Genomic DNA, 16,899 nt, shown 5'->3' on the forward strand with positions numbered 1-16,899 from the left:
GGGAGAGGGGTGCGATCCCGGGGTGGGCTCTGCCCAATCGCAGAGCCGGCCGTGACGGGCAGGAAGTGGACGGGCAGCTAGTGAAGGTGACGACGCCTGTCTCTACCTTGCTCATCAGGCCCTTCCTCCCCAAACCGCACGTCCCGCTGCTGCCTGCTGGTGAGCTGTGGTCAGAGGGAGACACGGCTTTGCCGGCTCCAGCGAGGCTGCCACCTGACTGCTCCTCTCGGGCTCCCGACCTGAGTGTGGCAGGCTGGGCCTTGCGGTGAGAAAGGGGCCCAAATGACTTGATTACCCCAGAGCCCCTGGCTGAACCACTTGTAGGTGCTAACCTGGGCCCTCCCTGACACCCAGAGAGGGAAAGTCCCTAACCCGGCTCTCTGTAGGAATGGGGACCGAGAACCCCATGCAAACAGGTGCGTGGCCTCAACTCCAGGCCCAGAGAAGTCGAAACTGCCAGGAATGAAGCCAGAGTCTCTTCCTCTTTTATTAAGTCCAACTCGATGGCGAGAAGCAGGGGCTGGTTTCAGGCTGACAGGCCACAGGGCCCATCAGGACAGCTTCTTGCAGAGTACAGTGAATGCCAAGGTCACCGCCTGGGCGATGGTTCCAGCATGTGGCTTTCCACCCTCCAGTCGGCCTGGCCTCCTGCCGGGAAGGGCCCCAGGACATCAGCCCCGGCTGTCCCAGCTCCGTCCTGAAGGCCCAGGGGATGAGCAGGGGGAACGTGGAGAGTGTCACAGAGAGGTTCCTATGAGGTTCACGGGGCGCCCGTTGTACCGCTTGGAAATGTCGGCTTCGATCTGCAAGACAGCGATGCCAAGTAGGCGGGAAGCAGAGGGGCCTCACTCTGCAGACGCCGGGGGCCCTCCCCCAGCGGGTGGGCTTCCCTCTGCTGTCCTACCAGCTTCTGCAGCTCCCTGGTCTTCTCTAGCAGCAGGTCCAGCTTGGGCTCCAGAGCTGCCTGCTCCTGAAGCGCTTCCTGCTGCTTCTGCACCATCAGCTGCTTCTTCAGCGCCAGCAGCTGGGACTGCTTCAGCTTTTGCTGGAGGAACTCGGTCACTCTGTCCACATACCTGGGCAGGGAGGGCGTTCAGGTAAGCGCTCAGGGCAGCTGTGCAACCTGAGCATTCCCGTTCAACGGCTGGGGCGGTGCAGCTCCGGAAACCAAAGCCCCGACTGGTCTCGGCCTTCCCCCCTTCATTGTAAGGGTTACCACCCCTGCATACATCAAAGCACCACCCCACCCTGCCCCACGGAGAATCTGTGTCCCCAGCTGGGACTCGGTCATGGGACGAGGTCTAAGGGGTCCAGGAGAAGACCACGAGGGCTCGGGGCTGCTCGAGATGGCGGAACCCTGCCTCAGGTCCCTGGACAGCCAACGTCACGAGGAGAGCTGGACCTTGGTGAGGCCAAGATCATAAACAGGTGCTGCATCCGAATACTGGTGAGCCGGCCAATCAGGTCCTGCAGCACCGACGTCATGGCAACCATCTTCTCTCTGGTCTGGCCCTGCAGGATGGCGGGCGCCAGCTGGAACTGGCTGATGGACAGGACGTCTGCCTCCTCGCTCATCTCCACCGCTCTTTGGGCTAAGAAGACCTCGAGCTGAGGACCAAGGAGGGTTTGGGTCAAACCGAGAGGACAACCCAGAGGCCGGGCCCTCAAACTGCTCAAAAGGAAGACTGAGGTGTAAGGTTAGACTCCGGGTGAGGAGGGGTCTCTCTTCTCAACGCTTCTGTTGTAGAAACTCACCAGCTGCACCGTGAGAGCTGGGAGTAGCCTGAGCTGCCCCTCTTCGGTCTCCCCTGCCTCAGCCCCACCTGGCCCTGGACCCCGCTGCTTCCCCCCGCCTGTGGATCAGATAACTGAGGGTGTGGAGATTCAAGGGTCCCCTCGGCCCCAGTGAAGGGACTTTCTCTCCGTGGAAGGAATGAGACTCGCGGCACAGAACCCCTGTTTGAGGAGCCCCGGAAGAAGAAAGGGCTCAAAAGAATCTAAGAACCAGCCACATTCTTCCCTCCCCCTTAAGATTTTACTTATTTTTTTAGGGAGAGGGGAGGGAGGGAGAAAGAGAAAGGGAGAGAAATGTCTACACATGCCCCCAACTGAAGACCTGGCTCACAACCCAGGCCTGTGCCCTGACCGGGAATCGAACCGGCAACGTTTCTGTTAGCAGGCTGGTGCTCAGCCCTCTGAGCCACAGCAGCCAGGGCCCAGCCACATATCCTTACTCAACCATGGAAACTTGATCCCCCTCACCCTTCTCTCCCATGGAGGCTCGGAGGGAACTCTCTGGGCAGAAAGAGGATAGAACTGGTGAGGACAAGCATTTCCATGAGTTTCTCCCCAACCATCAGGCTCCTGGGCAGGGACCAGGCCCAGAGAGTCACAAGGGCCGGCCCCCGGCTTCCCAGTCCCACAAAGATGGCCCGAGAACACTGGCTCCTTCCTCTGGGCTGCTCCACACCTTAGCCGCAGGGACAATACTGAATGAAACGCAAGCGAGGTCATGTGGCTCCGAACCCGCTCAGAGCCTCCAACAGCTCGCTCAGAGCACAAGCCAAAGTTCCAACCCTTCGCCGCTCTGGCTCTGGCCTCCTTTACCTGTGCCAGCTCCCGGTGCTGCCATGTCGGCCTCCGCATCCACCGAACACGGAGCACGTGCAGGGCATGCGCACTCCCATCTCCAGGCCTTCATACATGCTCTCTCTGACAAAGAGTTTTTGGCCGGACCTCAGCACGGCTCTCTCGCACCCCTGCAGGTCTCGCCTTCCTGCTCCCCTTCACTACCTGGTCCTCCCTGACCATCCCACAGAAAGCCGGGCAGCCCAAAAACCCCTGCCTGCCTCCTGGCTTGCCTTGCCCTCCCCCGCACGTGGGTCAACGCCCACCGTGCTGCCCACTTCACTTTGCCTCGCTTCTCGGCCGCATTCCCCACTAGAACACACGCTCCAGGAGGGCAGGGACTTGGACTACCTCATTCCCTGCTGAACTCCGGCACCTGGGGCAGGGCCCGGGGCTTAGGAGGGGCATGATAAACACCTGCTGACTGAATGGGGGGCATCCTACTGATACGCGACGCCCCCGTTCCAGAACAAGCAGACCTCTGGCGCCCTTCGCAGAAACAGGAAGAGCCAGGCCACGGGTCTGGAGCGACGCCCCCCACGCTGGTTGGCGCCAGGCCTCCCCACACCTCCCCCAGAGCAGGAGAGTACCTCCATGAGCTCATCGATGAACTGATTCCGGGTCTCGGGGTACTCGAGAAGTGTCAGGGCATCGGAGCCCCTGGCCACGCCTTCCGGAGCTGCCAGGAAGAGACAGAGAAGTGATAAAGGAGCTGAGGACCGGAGGAGACCCCCCTCCACCCAAGTTTGAGAAGCTCTGGTGGGTTGATATGGACGTGGATTCATTGAACTGAAGCCGCTTTCTGTTCCAACGCAAAGAGGAAGCCTCGCCCGTCCCCATGTCTTGGCCTTAATCAGGCGTTACTGCCAACCCTACTGCCAACCCGGAGCGGAGGGTGAGGACCCCCGAACTGGGTTCTGAGGAGGGGAAAGGCCAGTCCTCACGCTGGGAGAGCGGGAGGTGAAGTGTCGTCCTGCACTGCCCTCTAGTGGCCACAGCGCTGCTACAGCCTCTCAGCGGGAGCGGGCCTGACTTAAGAGCCTATCAGCATTCCTGGAACCTGCCACGGGAATGGCAGACCCACAATCAAAAAGTCAAGCATTTCTAGACCTAACTTTAAGGACTCTCTGTCCCCCTGCATTCACACCCTCATCAACATAGTCAAATGTGTGAGAAGCCCAGTCTGCGCAATGTAGTTTTTCTGGTTTCTAGAGCCATGGGGGCCTTCAGGCAGGGGCGGTGCACTCACCCTCGGTTCCGGCTTCCAGCACGGTGATCTGCAAAGCAGCAGCATCGGCAGCATCGTCGCCCCAGTCTATCCCGCCATCCCCGGCTTCCTGGGTGGACAGCAAAGAACCCCAGGGGTGTTGGCAGAATGTCCCCAGCATAGGGAGCTGAGATAAACCAAAGCCCTCGGTAAGCTCAACGCCCGCACATTTCGACTGAGGCGAGTGGCGGAGACAGCAGAGTGGGCCCGTGAGTGCCGCCACCCTCACCCCTGCTGGCGGAGCTGCCACCCACCGACACCCCCACGCCTTGCCCCAAACAGCAGGAGGAAGGAGGTCAGGACTCTGATAAGTTACTCTGGGAGCTCCGTCCCCCTGGACCACACCTGGCCTGAGAGCCGTGAGCTTTGAGTGATGCCCTTAAAGACACACACGATGCTTTTCTTCTCGCCAAAGCAGTAACCACAGAAAGTCCTTGGAGACAGACCGAGAGGGCATCCTCACCTTTGAGTCCGGTTCCAGGGAGATGTCCCAGTCGATGCCAGCGGCCTGGGCTGAGATGCCAGGGTCAGTCCCTTCAGAAGCCACCTCCACCCCGAAGTCGCCCCAGTCGATCTAGGAAGAGCAAGACAGCGTCGGCTCACGGACGGCAGGTGTGAAGAAGGAGCCTGCCCCCCCCCCCCCATGGGATCCGCTGCTTTTGGAGGGGGCGCCAGCTAGCACACTGTTTCCAGGCGGTGGCCTCCGAGCTCCCCAAAGAGCCTGGGGTTCCCCTAGGCCCATTTCGGAGAGCTCGTGGAACTGAAGGGTTCCTAGTTCAAAGCCACCCAGCTTGCTGAGACTGCCCGGCACTCACCTACACTCTGACCTCAAGGAGGCCAGAGAACTAAGGGAGTAGGGCCTTCTGGCCCTTCTGCCCGCAGCCTCTCACACAAAACCCCCCTTTCTTCCTCTGGGACCCCGAGTTCAGGTTGTGAGGCGTTGGGCTGGGGGTGGGGGGCAGCTCTCCCTCAGCTTGTCTTACCGCATCTTCTTCCACCTGCTCTGGAGGCTCCTCGAGGTGCGGCCGCTCCACCACGGAGGGCTCCGTCCCCATCCTCCACTCGTACACCGTGGAGTTTCCCCGCTTCTGCACGAATCGCAGCATCGGCAACACCTGCTCTCCGGCACTGCAACAGAGCACACAACTGACCCTCCTGCCGCCCACTCGTGAAGCCAGCTGTGGGCTGTGGCCCGGGCCCTGAGGTCCGATGAGCAAAGCCCCATGGGTTCAAGTGTGCAAACTAAAACTCAGGTATCACCTGGGAAAGATACAAGCAGAGAGGAGAGAAGAGCCAGGGAGAAGAGGCCAACGGTCCCCCCGGCAGGCGAGAAGCCGAGGCCCTCCTCACCTTTCACACACGAACTCCACACAGGCCTGGTACAGGTCAATGGCTTCCCCCAGGGACTGCGCCCTCGCCCCAATCTCGGCCAGCTGGCTCGGCAGCTCCTTCACCAGGGCCAGCAGCTCCCTTCGGACGCTGTCTCCCTGGAGAGGATGAAACAAGTGGGCTAACACGGAGCGGTGGGAGGCGGAGCCCGACAGGTTGAAGGAAACCTGCGAAGACTGGAGGGAAGCTGGCTCATAAAGGGTGCGAGCAGGCTGAGAAGGGCACCCAGACGCCAAGGTGCAGGGCCCAGAGGACGGCAGGGGCCCCCGGGTGCCCCCCCACCTCAGTGAGAGCCCGCCCGCTCACCGTGATGCCGTACTGCTTGCACAGGTGGTAGAACTGCTCCCGCATCTCGGTGGCCCCGGCCTGGCCCTCCTCCTCCTTGCGGCTGTATTCCTGCTGCAGCTGCTGGCACTTGGCGATCTGCTTCTTCAGCGACGGGATCTCATAGTTGACGTTCCGAACCAGCAGGCTGGAGAGTTCCACTGGGAAGGGCCCGGGAAATGCATTTCAGACACCCACCCCGTAAGGCAAGCTTGCCTCGGGGCACGCGCACATGGACCCCAGCTTGGTGGCAGAGAGCCTGGGGCAGCCTCCAAGCTCCTCCCCTTCCTCTCGGTGGGACCTGAGACAGTCATTTAACCTCTCTAGTCCAGAATCACCTGTGTCACAAAGACAGTAATACTGACCGTGGGGATTAAAACAGGGAATCCATATGAAACACCAAGCATAATTCCTTGTATTTAGTAGGTGCTTGGTAAATACTAGCTATTATTATTATTATTATTATTATTATTTATACTGTTAGAAAACGCACCCAAACTACAATCAGCCCTTCAGTTACTGTTTCAGGCACCCAGTGGGGCCCCAAGGACGGCCCATGCCTCTTCTGCGCAGTGCAGACTGTGTGGGGGGGGCGGGGGGGGCTCCACACTCCCCGTATCAAGACGTCAGTAGTAGAGAACTCACACACACCTGCCAGGTCAGGCTGGCAATTACCCATTACCTGCCTGGCCCTCCTCCCCCTCCCAACACTCTTTGTGGGATCTATGCTCCCGCCTTGCAAACAGCTACAGCCCAGCCTCTCCCCCCACCCCCGTCTGTGCTTCCCAGAAGCCTAGTCGCATCTTAGAACTGCGGGGGTGGGCTCCCCCAGCGGCGTCCTGGACACCAGGATGCCCAGACGGGGCCACTCCACCTAGGTAGCTGTTGTCCTTCTCATACAGGGCCACGATCTCCTGCCAATCCTGAGGAAGAAGAGAAGCAGGAAGCGAGTCAGAACTGCACTCAGCAGTCACAGCCCAGCTCAATCCCCGAACGGGGGACGCTCTCCCAGTCTCCGCATCGTCATCATCGCATCAAACGCAAATTCCTCGTCCTCCTTTGTACCGCTGGCTGGACCACCCACTGTATTTTAAGAGTGTGGCGCCAACGAGCAATCCCCCAAAGCAGCAGGTCTGAAATGTAAACCCCGGGTAGGAGCTATTTCTGGCATCAACGAAGGGGACAGAGGAAAAGTTCAGGAAACATTCCACGTGGGCGTGTCCGCTGGATCCTCCGAGAGGCCAGAGAGGCTCCGATCCCATTACCACCCTCCGCCCACACTTGCCTTCATTCGCTGCGAAGAGTACCGGCCAAAAATATTTTTGGTGGAAGCTTCGGTGCCTTTGAGAAGGTCCACGATCCTCAGGCAGTGGAAGTAGTGAATGTCTGCAAAGCAAAGCGGAGCGAAGGCTTCGAGAATGCCAGCATCCTCCCCATCTCCTCTGGCCAACACGCGTGCTGACTCACACGTAGGCCAGCAGTGTCCACGTGCAGAGCTCTCCCATCATGCACAGCTCCCCCATCACGCACAGCTCTCCCATCATGCACAGCTCTCCCATCACACACAGCTCTCCCCTGCATCACTTTGTGCTGGAAGGAACCAGCAGCTATACCCCCAACAAAATCTCTTTCTCTAGGGATCAGCCCCCATGGCTAAACAACGGGGGAGCAGCTCCGTTGACAAAAGACTACTCCGGGAAAGAGGGGGCCCCAGTCACGTAGCCCCGAAGCACTCACAGGAGCCAGAGAGCAGCTGGGCGATCTCTTCGCTCTCAGGCATGTCCTGGATGGCGGCGTTGATCTTCTCTCGGATCGTCAGCACCAGACTCTGCCATTTCAGGCTGCAGTGCCTTCTGTCCACCAGCCAGTCTACGCGAGAGACACTCACATAAATCACAGCCTCCTCAGTCACCCAGCTGAAATTCCGTCACTCATTCAAGTGACGAAAGAATGCTAAGACTGTGGCTACAAGTTCCATTCACGCTGGTGAAGGGATGGGGGTCATGCGAAGACAGAAATAAAGACCGGCCCGAGGGGGTGCTTGGGGCTAAACAGACTTTGGCACCTTGACTTCACAGACCAATTGCCTCCGCGCAGGGATCAAGCACAACTTTACATTGGTCCTGACATCAAAGTGCCACTTGTGACCACTCTAAATTCTCCATAATATTTTTGCTTCCAGGGGTAATTATAACTTTCCTGACAGAGGATGCTGTTCAACTTCCACGTCCTCGGGGCTGGGATTAACCAAGACAATGGAAAATACAGGACAGTTATGCCAAGTACCGGGAGCGCGAACAACTGCAAAGCCCCTAGCGCCAACAGCGCCCTAAAGACTAGATAGCACCGGTCTGTTCCTACCAGGGAAGCACCACCCCAGACACGGGAATGCCGGTGTGGCTGACCTTCTGGAATCAGGGCCAAGGCTTATGTTTTTAGCAGAGGGCGTGGGTGGCTGAGAGCCAGGCATGTTTTTCTCGGTGGGAGAGAGCTAGGGGCTAGGCTTTGTGGATCACATGGTCCTGGTTTCTGATTATCAGCTTTCTTGGGCAAGTCTCTCAACCTCTGTGCCTGTTTCCGCACATGTAAAATGGGAATAATAAAGCCCTGACCAGTTCGATTCCCAGTCAGGGCACATGCCTGGCTTGCAGGTTCGAGCCCCAGGCAGGGGGCATATGACAGGCAACTGATTAATGTTTCTCTCTCTCTCCCTTTCTCCTTCCCTTCCCTTCTCTGTAAAAATAAAAAAATCAAATAATTTATAATAATTTATAATTTAAATTAAATTATTTATTTAAAAAAATAAATTTAAAATCACTAAAATTTAAAAAGTTATTTTATTACTCATTAGTTTTATTATTTCACTTTTATTATTCATTCCTTTTATTAGTTCATTTTTATTATTTCATTTTTTAAAATTTACTTTTAGAGAGAGCAGAAAGGAGAAAGAAGAGAGGGAGACAAACATCGATGTGAGAGATACGTCCATGGGTTGCCTCTTGCACACCCCCCAACGGACGACCTAGCCCACAACCTGGGCACATGCCCTGACCGGGAATCGAACCAGCGACCTTTTAGCCTGCAGGTCAGCACTCAAACCACTGAGCCACACCAGCCAGAGCTAATAAACAAAATCTTAAAAAAATTTTTTTTAATGGGGATAATAAGATACTGAGTGTAAGGAAAAATGTAGGTAAAACATTGAACACTGAGCTTGGCACATGGCAAGGACTCAGTAAATCTTAGTGATCTTCATTTTCACAATGGCAAATGCCCAACAATGAAGCCGGTACAGAGCAATTCCTCAATGAATGGTGGTTGTTTTATTTTGTGCTTTTCATGGCAAATGGCAAGTTCATGCACCAAGTGCACGTATGCTAAAGAGCTGGGACAAATCTGAAATGAAGCTAACTAAGCGGCCCCTGTGCAGGGCTGACTAAACGACCCCCGGAGGGAAATTCGGAACCCTGCCTTCATTAGTAAATCTGCCACCTGGCCAAACACTGGGGCCCTACACTAGCTACCGTTATTGTCCCTCTGCTGTATTCCTTTCGATTTTTCAGAAAGAAAAATTCTGTGGATGTCACAGAACTAGAAGCAAAGGAATGAGGTAGTCAAACAGCAAAACTGGCAACAAATCAATTAATCCAATGAACATTTAAAAACCCAGGAGTTGCCCTGGCTGGGTAGCTCAGTTGGTTAGGGCATTGTCCCAATATGCCAAAGTTGTGGGTTCGATCCCAGGTCAGGGCGCGTACAAGAAGCAACCAATGAACACATAAACAAATGGAACATCAAATCAATGTTTCTTTCTCCTTTCTTCTCTCTCTCTACAATCAATCAGTAAGTAAAAAAAAAAAATGTAAAAACCCCAGAGCTGTGCACTTGCCCTTGGAGGGGTCAGAACGAACAGATCCTTCCCTGGCTCTGAACTGGGAAGGAGTTAGGCAGATCACAGACAGACAGCAGGGAGACAGATGGCCTGGCCACTGAAAGGTCTTTATTTCCAACTGGTTCTATGTCCCTCTTCTTCCTAAAGTCAAGGGAAGACTGGAAGCTTTTTTTTTGAAAAAAGAGGGAGAGTGTTTTTTCAGATTTTTAAAAGATTTTTTTACCCTGGCTGGCGTAGCTCAGTGGATTGAGCGCGGCTGGGAACCAGAGTGTCCCAGGTTCGATTCCCAGCCAGGGTACATTCCTGGGCTGCAGGCCATAACCCCCAGCAACCACACATTGATGTTTCTCTCTCTCTGGCTCTCTAGCTCCCTCCCTTCCCTCTCTAAAATGAATAAATAAAATCTAAAAAAAAAGATTTTAAAAAAGATTTTTATTTATTTATTTTAGAGAGAGAAGGGAGGGAGAAAGAGAGAGAGAGAAACATCAATGTGCGGTTGCTGGGGGCCATGGCCTGCAACCCAGGTATGTGGCCTGACTGAGAATCCAATCTGCGAGACTTTGGTTCGCAGCCCGTGCTCAATCCACTGAGCTACACCAGCCAGGGCGTTTTTTTCAGTTTAATACAAAAAGCACAGACATTGGAGCCTGACACACTTATGTTCCAATTTCAGATCTGCCACTTAGTTGAAGACTGTCTTTGAGGTTTGACAACACACGCTACAAATGTTACAAGTAGAAAACGCAGGTTAGGTACAGACTATATACGATTCCTTCCTGCTCCTATTAGTGAGACAGGTCAGGCCACAGAGAGGGACATAGAATGAGGTGAATGGCCAGCGACTTAAGGGCCTTGGGGCGTCGGGACTCCCAGCTGTTGAGGTCAGGGTGCAAGGGACCAGGACTCCCCCTGAAAGATGGATTTGCGGGGACACCCCGCCCTACCGAGCAGCTTGCTGGTCTGGATGTCGATGGGCACGTGCTGATGGTCCTGGCGGGAAACACGACAAACAGGGGCATGAGCGCGGGGAGGGGGCGTGCCACTCACGCGCTAATTTCACGGGCACAACCGCCACCCTGCGGGGCCAGAACGAGCAGCCCGGGACCAGCGAGCAAGCCCAGGAGGGTGGCCGAGGAGGCGAGTCAGGGACGGATGAACTGAACCCAGCCCAGGGGTCCCGGGATAGCCCCCCCAGTTCCCCAGCTCCAGTCCCCCCACCTGCATCTTTCCTCCACTTCTGCTTCCGGCCGACGACCCAGGCATGCCCCGCCTACCACCAACCCAGCGCCTGTATGGCAGAGCTTCAACTTATGCACAAACCAGCCTCCTCCGGCCACGTCGCCGCTTTCCTCAGAGCCAATCGGGGTGCTCGCTCCACCCCCAGCCACAAGCCCCACCCACCCCAGGGCTCCGAATGGCTGAGCCCGGGGAGGGCGGGAGAACGGGAGACAGCCAATGGGAGGTGCAAGGCGGGCTCAGGCCCGGAGAAGGGAGGGGCGCCAAGGAAGGGCTGCAGTGGCGGCACCATCACGGCAGGCGGCGCACGAGAGCTGGTCGCTGCCGCCTGGAGCCCTCAACGCACAGATTAACGCGTCTGCAGCCAGGGTCCTAGCGCCGATATGGCACCTGGAGGCCATTAAAAATGCCTTGTTCCCGTCTGGCGTCGTCTTGCTATTTCTTGTAGTTCGTAGGTTTCTTTGGCACTTGTCACACTTTGCCTTCCCATTCAGTTTATCTAATAGACATGTACTGAGCACCTGCTACATGTCGATAGGGAAGGGAAGGAGAGGGAAGAGGGTCAAGGGAGGCATCACAAACATAACACATAGAGTCTTAAAGGAAGTGCTACAGAAACAGGCGTGATGTGGGGAGGGTGTTCCGGGTGGAGGAGACGATACAGACAACGCTTTGGAGGCCACACCACAAACTGCAAGAGGGGTGCAGGGAACAAGAGGCAGCGGGACTGGCAACATAATTGGTGGGGTCCAGGGCAAAATGAAAATGCAGGGCCCTTGCTCAAAACTGTGAATTTCAGAGGGCACTCCATAGAGCACTGTAGGTGGTCTAGCCCCTGTGCAGCAAAAGGCGTGAGGCATGGATTGGCCAGAGAAGAGACCAAGGTCAAAGGGTCAGATCATAGGGAGGCTCCTTGAAGAACTTGGACTTCACACCTGCAGGGAGGAACCATTGAAGGGTTTTAAAGGTTTGAGGCAGGGAGGCAGCTGCACGGATTGGCTGCAAGGAGGATGGGTTGATGGGAGATAAGATTGTCAGGGGCCGAAGTGGAAGTTAGGGCCTGACCTGGGAGGGAGGCCTGAGGTGGAAGGGAAGGGCTGGATTTGAAGACATTTGGGGGAAAAATAAGCAGGACTTGGCAATTGATTGGGCGGGGTGGCCGGGGGGGGGGAGGTGTGGGACAGCAAGGATGACACCTAAATGATTGGATTGGGGAGCCACCACCTAAGACAGGGATGCGGGATGCTGAGCATGGGTTGGGGAAGAGGGGATCTCAGCTTTGAGCTTGTGGAGTTGGTGGTGCTGGGAGACCCCGTGTAGGAAGGGTGCAGGAGCCACTAGGGTCTGTAGGTCTAGAGTTCAGAGCAGCCATGGGGCAGGGACACAGTTTCAGAGAGCCACGGGCTGACCGATCTGTGGTCCTGGCGGCGGCTGAGGCTGAGGGAGGGTAGGAGATTCGGCAAGGAGCGGGTAGAGTGAGGAGACACCCCTGGCACCCCACAGAGCCGAGTGTGCCATTCTGCAGCCCTCCCCTTCCCGGGGAGGTTCTTTCTAAATGACCCGCACCTCTGCGCCAGCGCAGCACTTGGGGTCCATAAATTTTTTATTAAACTGTGAGGTGTGATACAACAGTGAGAAGATCTAGATTCCTGCCCAGTGAGATCTTGGACCGCTGCCATAACCTTTCTGCCAGCCACAGTTTCCTCAACACGGAGATAGCACCCATCCTGACAAGCTCAAAGTATGTCAGTTTATGCACTTAAATAAACACACCAGGTGTACATAACTCTTTACAGTTTACAGCACGCTTTAATATAGTTTCTCATGCTCTGTAAACTCGGTGTGTGGAACATTCATCGTTACGATAGCATGAGCCGAAAGACTTTCCTGAAAATGGCTCCTAGAGCAGAACGGAGGGCCTCTTCGGGGCTCTCTCATGGGAACTGGGCTCCCATCTCAGAGTTCTGACTCAGGCTGGAGGAGTTGCCAGGGCTCCCCCTTGATTAAACAAACACTGACTGGGCTTTGCCTGTGTGTTTCTGGCTCCCTGGGACATCCCAGGGAGCCTGGCCCTGCCCCACCCTCAGGGGGCATCTCTCCCAGAAGTAGCAGGCGAGGCAGCGCAGGGTGTGATGAGTCTGGAAGGCCCATCCCTGGGGACCTGGAGGAAATACAGACCACTGGCACTTCGCCTCACCCTCGGCTCCCTCCCGAGTGACTCATGTGAAACAGAGGACGTTTGAGAACAGTCCCACCTAGCTGCTGGCCTCAGGGTGGCTGCCCTAGGGGAGTGTGGGCTTCGGGCAGCATTCTGCACTGCTTGTCCTTTTGCAAGGCCGCAGAAAACCTCGGGGCCCACGGGCAGATGAACACATAAGTGGTCTGGCCTCCAGGGGACTCCCAGCATCCGGAAACTGGCAGAGGGAGGAGGGAGATGCCTCTGACTGTGAACCTCTCACTTCTCTGCTGACTTGGCAGGTGGGACGCTGTGGGGGTGGGGACAGGAGCACAGGCAGGGAGGTGGGGAGGATCTCATAAGCCCGTGCCAGCTTTCCACAGGAAAGCGCATACCCTCAGGGTGCCGTGCGTACAGGCTGCCTTCCTTCCAGTTGCTGTTGTTGTTGTCTTCGGTTTTCTTATTAAGTGATAACCAAGTGCCCCGGGCCAGAACTACATGTTTTACAAGTCTTATCTAATTTGATCCAACAATCTTATAATGTGGGCTATTATTATGAGTTAGATATTAAAGGCAAGGGACCTGCCCTGACCAGGTAGCTTAGTTGGTTAGAGCATCATCCCCAATACACCGACACTGCAGGGTCAATCCCCAGACAGGGTACGTACAAGAAGTAACCGATGAACGCATAACTAAGTGGAACAACAAACTGATGTTTCCCTCTCTCTCTCTCCTTCCCTCCCTCCTATCCTTCTTCCCCTCTTCCTCTTTTCAAAATAATAATAATAAATAATAATAATAAAGGCAAGGGAACCAAAGCTTAGATAGTTAAGAAACTTGTCCAAGATCATACAGCTGGTGGGGCTGGGATGCAGCCCCGGGCCTGTCCGGCTGCCCAGCCTGCACTCCTGTTCTCTAGGCTGTGGCTTCTCCTGCAGCTCTGCCTGCCCCCTCCCGCAGCTCAGCCACCGTGGCCCCGGGTCTCCCTCCCTCCCTCCCCTTCAGCCCAGCTTCCACTTTCTGTTGCTGTGCCAAGCAGTCAGAACCCCCACCCTCCGTCCTTGCCCCTTTCCAAAGTTCTATTTTTTAAAACAGATTTTATTTCTTTTTAGAGAGAGGGGAAGGAGGGAGAAAGAGAGGGAAAGAAACATCCATGTGCAAGAGAAACATCGATGAGCTGCCTCTTGCACGCGCCCAACCAGCAAGTGAGACGGTGATCCTTGGCTTTGCAGGGCAACGTTCAACCAGCTATCAGGGTGCAGCCGGCATTCAGCCGCACCGGTCAGGGCTCCAAAGTTCTTTCTTACCACACCCCATCCTGGGCAAGGACGCCCATTACTCATCTGCCTGCCATATCTATAAAAAGAGGGCTTACCCTTGACATTCAAGTAATCCATTTTTTAAAATCTGCCATATGTGTATTACTTTATGCCCCATGTTTTCTGTGTGTTTGCTCACAGCCACACTAACTCTGTGTGTGTGTGTGTGTGTGTGTGTGTGTGTGTGAGATATCTGCCTGCTGGGCTGGAAACTCAGCAGCTTCAGCTGGGCCTCCTGCTGTTTGCGGTATAATCTCTGTGTAATGTTTTTCGATCTGTCTCCCCGACGAGTGTGCAAGCACCTTGTGGGCAGAGAGGACAGACTTATTTACCTTTGTAAGCCTGGCACCTGGCCTGACACCTGACCTTGAATGTGAAGTGCTTAGCGGATGCTTGTAAAGGAAGGAATAGGAGAGGGTGCGGCATGCACACGAAAGCAGTTAATGATGAGTGGGGACCAGGACCACTTGGTCTGGGGGGAGGGGTCGGTGTTCCCCAGCTCTTTTCCTTATCCCTCTCTCTAAAGCTCAGGGCTTGTAGTCAGTCCACCCTGAACCACTTGGAGCCAGAGGGAGGAAACCAGAGGGAAGACATCGGGGCTTGCTGGCATCCCAAGTTAAGCACAGGCCAGCACAGGAGAAGTGCCACGGGAGCTGAGTCTTGCAGGATGCGGATGAACTGTGGCAGAAGGGAGAGAAGAGAGGAGAGGAACAGAAGTGACGGGTGTCATTCTAGGAAGAGGGAACCTCATGGATGAAGCACAAGGTAAGAGAGAGTGTGGCTCTCCCAGAAGTTTAGCACAGGAGCAGGGCATGTTTATGGGGAGAGTGGAAAGATATTTGGTTGAAGAGATTGGCCAAAGAAGATCACGAAGGATGTTCAAGTCCATGACAATGGGTTGAAATTTAATCCTGGAGGACTTCCAGTCAAGATGGCGTGTAGACAGATATGGCTCACCTCTTCGCACAACCACATCAAAATTACAACTAAAATATAGAACAACCATCTCTCAGAACCATCAGAAATTGAGTTGAATGGAAGTCTGACAACTACAGAATTAAAGAAACCACATCCATCCAGAATGGTAGGGGGAGGGGCACAGATGTGGAACAGGCTGGTCCCACACCCACGTGTGGAGGATAAAAATTCAGAAGGGATATCTCAGGAGTGAGCAGTCCCAGCCCCACACCAGGCTACCCAGCCCAGGGTCCCAGTGCCAGGAAGATAAGTCCCCACAACTTCAGGCTGCAAAAACCAGCAGGGATTGGGTTGGTGGAAGAAACTTCTGGAGCCCCAAGCAGTTCCTCTTAAAGAACCCACACATGGACTCATCTACTCAGACTCACTCTCTGCATGCGCTCCAGCCCTGGGGCAGCAGCTTGAAAGGCACCAGTATACTGGGAGGAAATGAGGTGTCTGACATCAAGGTGAGCAGAGGCCATTGTCCCTTTTCTAAACCCTCCACACAGAGAGCCAGTGAGCCTATCTGAGCTTCCATCAACCTGGCTATCACTGTTGGACCCGCCTTGGAGATCCCTAGAGCCCCTGCCGCACCCAAGGTGCTTTTCCATATGAATGGCTGTGTCCTGGCTCATGCTTCACAACTTCCTAAATCCCCTCAAACAAGGAACATCTGGTCTCAGTGAGCCCCAGGCCAGGCACTAGCAGCAGCCAGCCTAGATTCACAGCTCAGCTTCGCCTGGGAATCTCCAAGCCCAGCACAGGTAGCAGCCATCTCAGATTGCTTTATAAGTCAGGCAGAGTAGCCCCAGGCAAAACACCAATGGGGGCTGACCTTGACTTGTGCCACCTGGGAAACCACAGGGCCAACACACCCAGTGGACAGCTATAGATCATGTTGGAGCACCACCACCACCCTGCCCCTGCACAGCTGACCCTCCATGGGGGCAGAGGGTGATGGTAAGTGGTCACAGCCAATCTTTGCAGCTGACTGGCCTGGGTAAATACCTCCCATTGATCTTCCAACAGCAATCAAGGCTCAACTACATGAGGAGGGTGTACTCAGCCCACACAAAGGGCAGGCACACCTTGAGTACCCAGCTTGGGTGATAGGGGAGGCTGTGCCACTGGAACCTAAAGGACACCTACTACATTAGGCCACACTACCAAGACATGAAGTTAAAGCAGCTCTACTTAATACATAGAAACAAACATGGAGAGGCTGCCAAAACGAGGAGGTAAGAAAACATGTCCAAATGAAAAAATAGATAAAAACTCCAGAAAAAAAGAGCTAAATGAAATGAAGATAAACAATCTATTAGGTGCAGAGTTCAAAACACTGGTTATAAGGATGCTCAAGGAATTTAGTGGGAACCTCAGCAGTATAAGAAAGATCCAGTTAGAAATGAAGGACACACTAATTGAAAGAAAGAACATTTTACAGGGAAAAAAACATTAGAGTGGATGAAGCTGAGAATCAAATCAATGATTTGGAACATAAGGAAGTAAAAAAACAACCAATCAGTATAACAAGAGGAAAAAGTAATCCAAAAACATGAGAATAGTATAAGCAGCCTCTGGGACAACATCAAGCATTCCAACATTTGCATCATAGAGGTGCCAGAAGGAGAAGAGAAAGAGCAAGAAATTGGAACTCTATTTGAGAAAATACAAAAAGAAAACTTCCCGACTTCCAGCCGAGATGGAA

General features: G+C 54.6%; 1 protein-coding gene across 1 annotated transcript; it reads right to left on the minus strand.

Annotated features, from left to right (window-relative positions):
- Nucleotides 1–457: 457 nt before the first annotated feature.
- Nucleotides 458–10,829, minus strand: CDK5RAP3 (CDK5 regulatory subunit associated protein 3). The gene is made up of 14 exons (XM_028521163.2): nucleotides 10,719–10,829; nucleotides 10,445–10,490; nucleotides 7,346–7,477; nucleotides 6,894–6,994; nucleotides 6,483–6,531; nucleotides 5,591–5,769; nucleotides 5,246–5,382; nucleotides 4,879–5,023; nucleotides 4,359–4,469; nucleotides 3,878–3,965; nucleotides 3,219–3,307; nucleotides 1,403–1,608; nucleotides 905–1,076; nucleotides 458–803 (listed from the first exon to the last, which is right to left on the minus strand). The coding sequence occupies exons 1-14, from the start codon at nucleotides 10,761–10,763 to the stop codon at nucleotides 738–740; spliced, it is 1,566 nt and encodes a 521-aa protein (XP_028376964.1). The 5' UTR covers nucleotides 10,764–10,829; the 3' UTR covers nucleotides 458–737.
- Nucleotides 10,830–16,899: the final 6,070 nt, after the last annotated feature.

Source organism: Phyllostomus discolor, chromosome 8, assembly GCF_004126475.2.
Source record: "Phyllostomus discolor isolate MPI-MPIP mPhyDis1 chromosome 8, mPhyDis1.pri.v3, whole genome shotgun sequence".
NCBI lineage: Eukaryota > Metazoa > Chordata > Mammalia > Chiroptera > Phyllostomidae > Phyllostomus > Phyllostomus discolor.

Coding starts and splice junctions, on each gene's coding strand:
- CDK5RAP3 (XM_028521163.2), bottom strand. CDS start 10,763: ATGCCTGGGTCGTCGGCCGGAAGCAGAAGTGGAGGAAAGATGCAG. Junction 5,770..6,482: donor GAAGGACAACAGCTACCTAG/GTGGAGTGGCCC, acceptor GGCCCTTCCCAG/TGGAACTCTCCAGCCTGCTG. Junction 3,966..4,358: donor CCCTGGAACCGGACTCAAAG/GTGAGGATGCCC, acceptor CTGTCCACCCAG/GAAGCCGGGGATGGCGGGAT.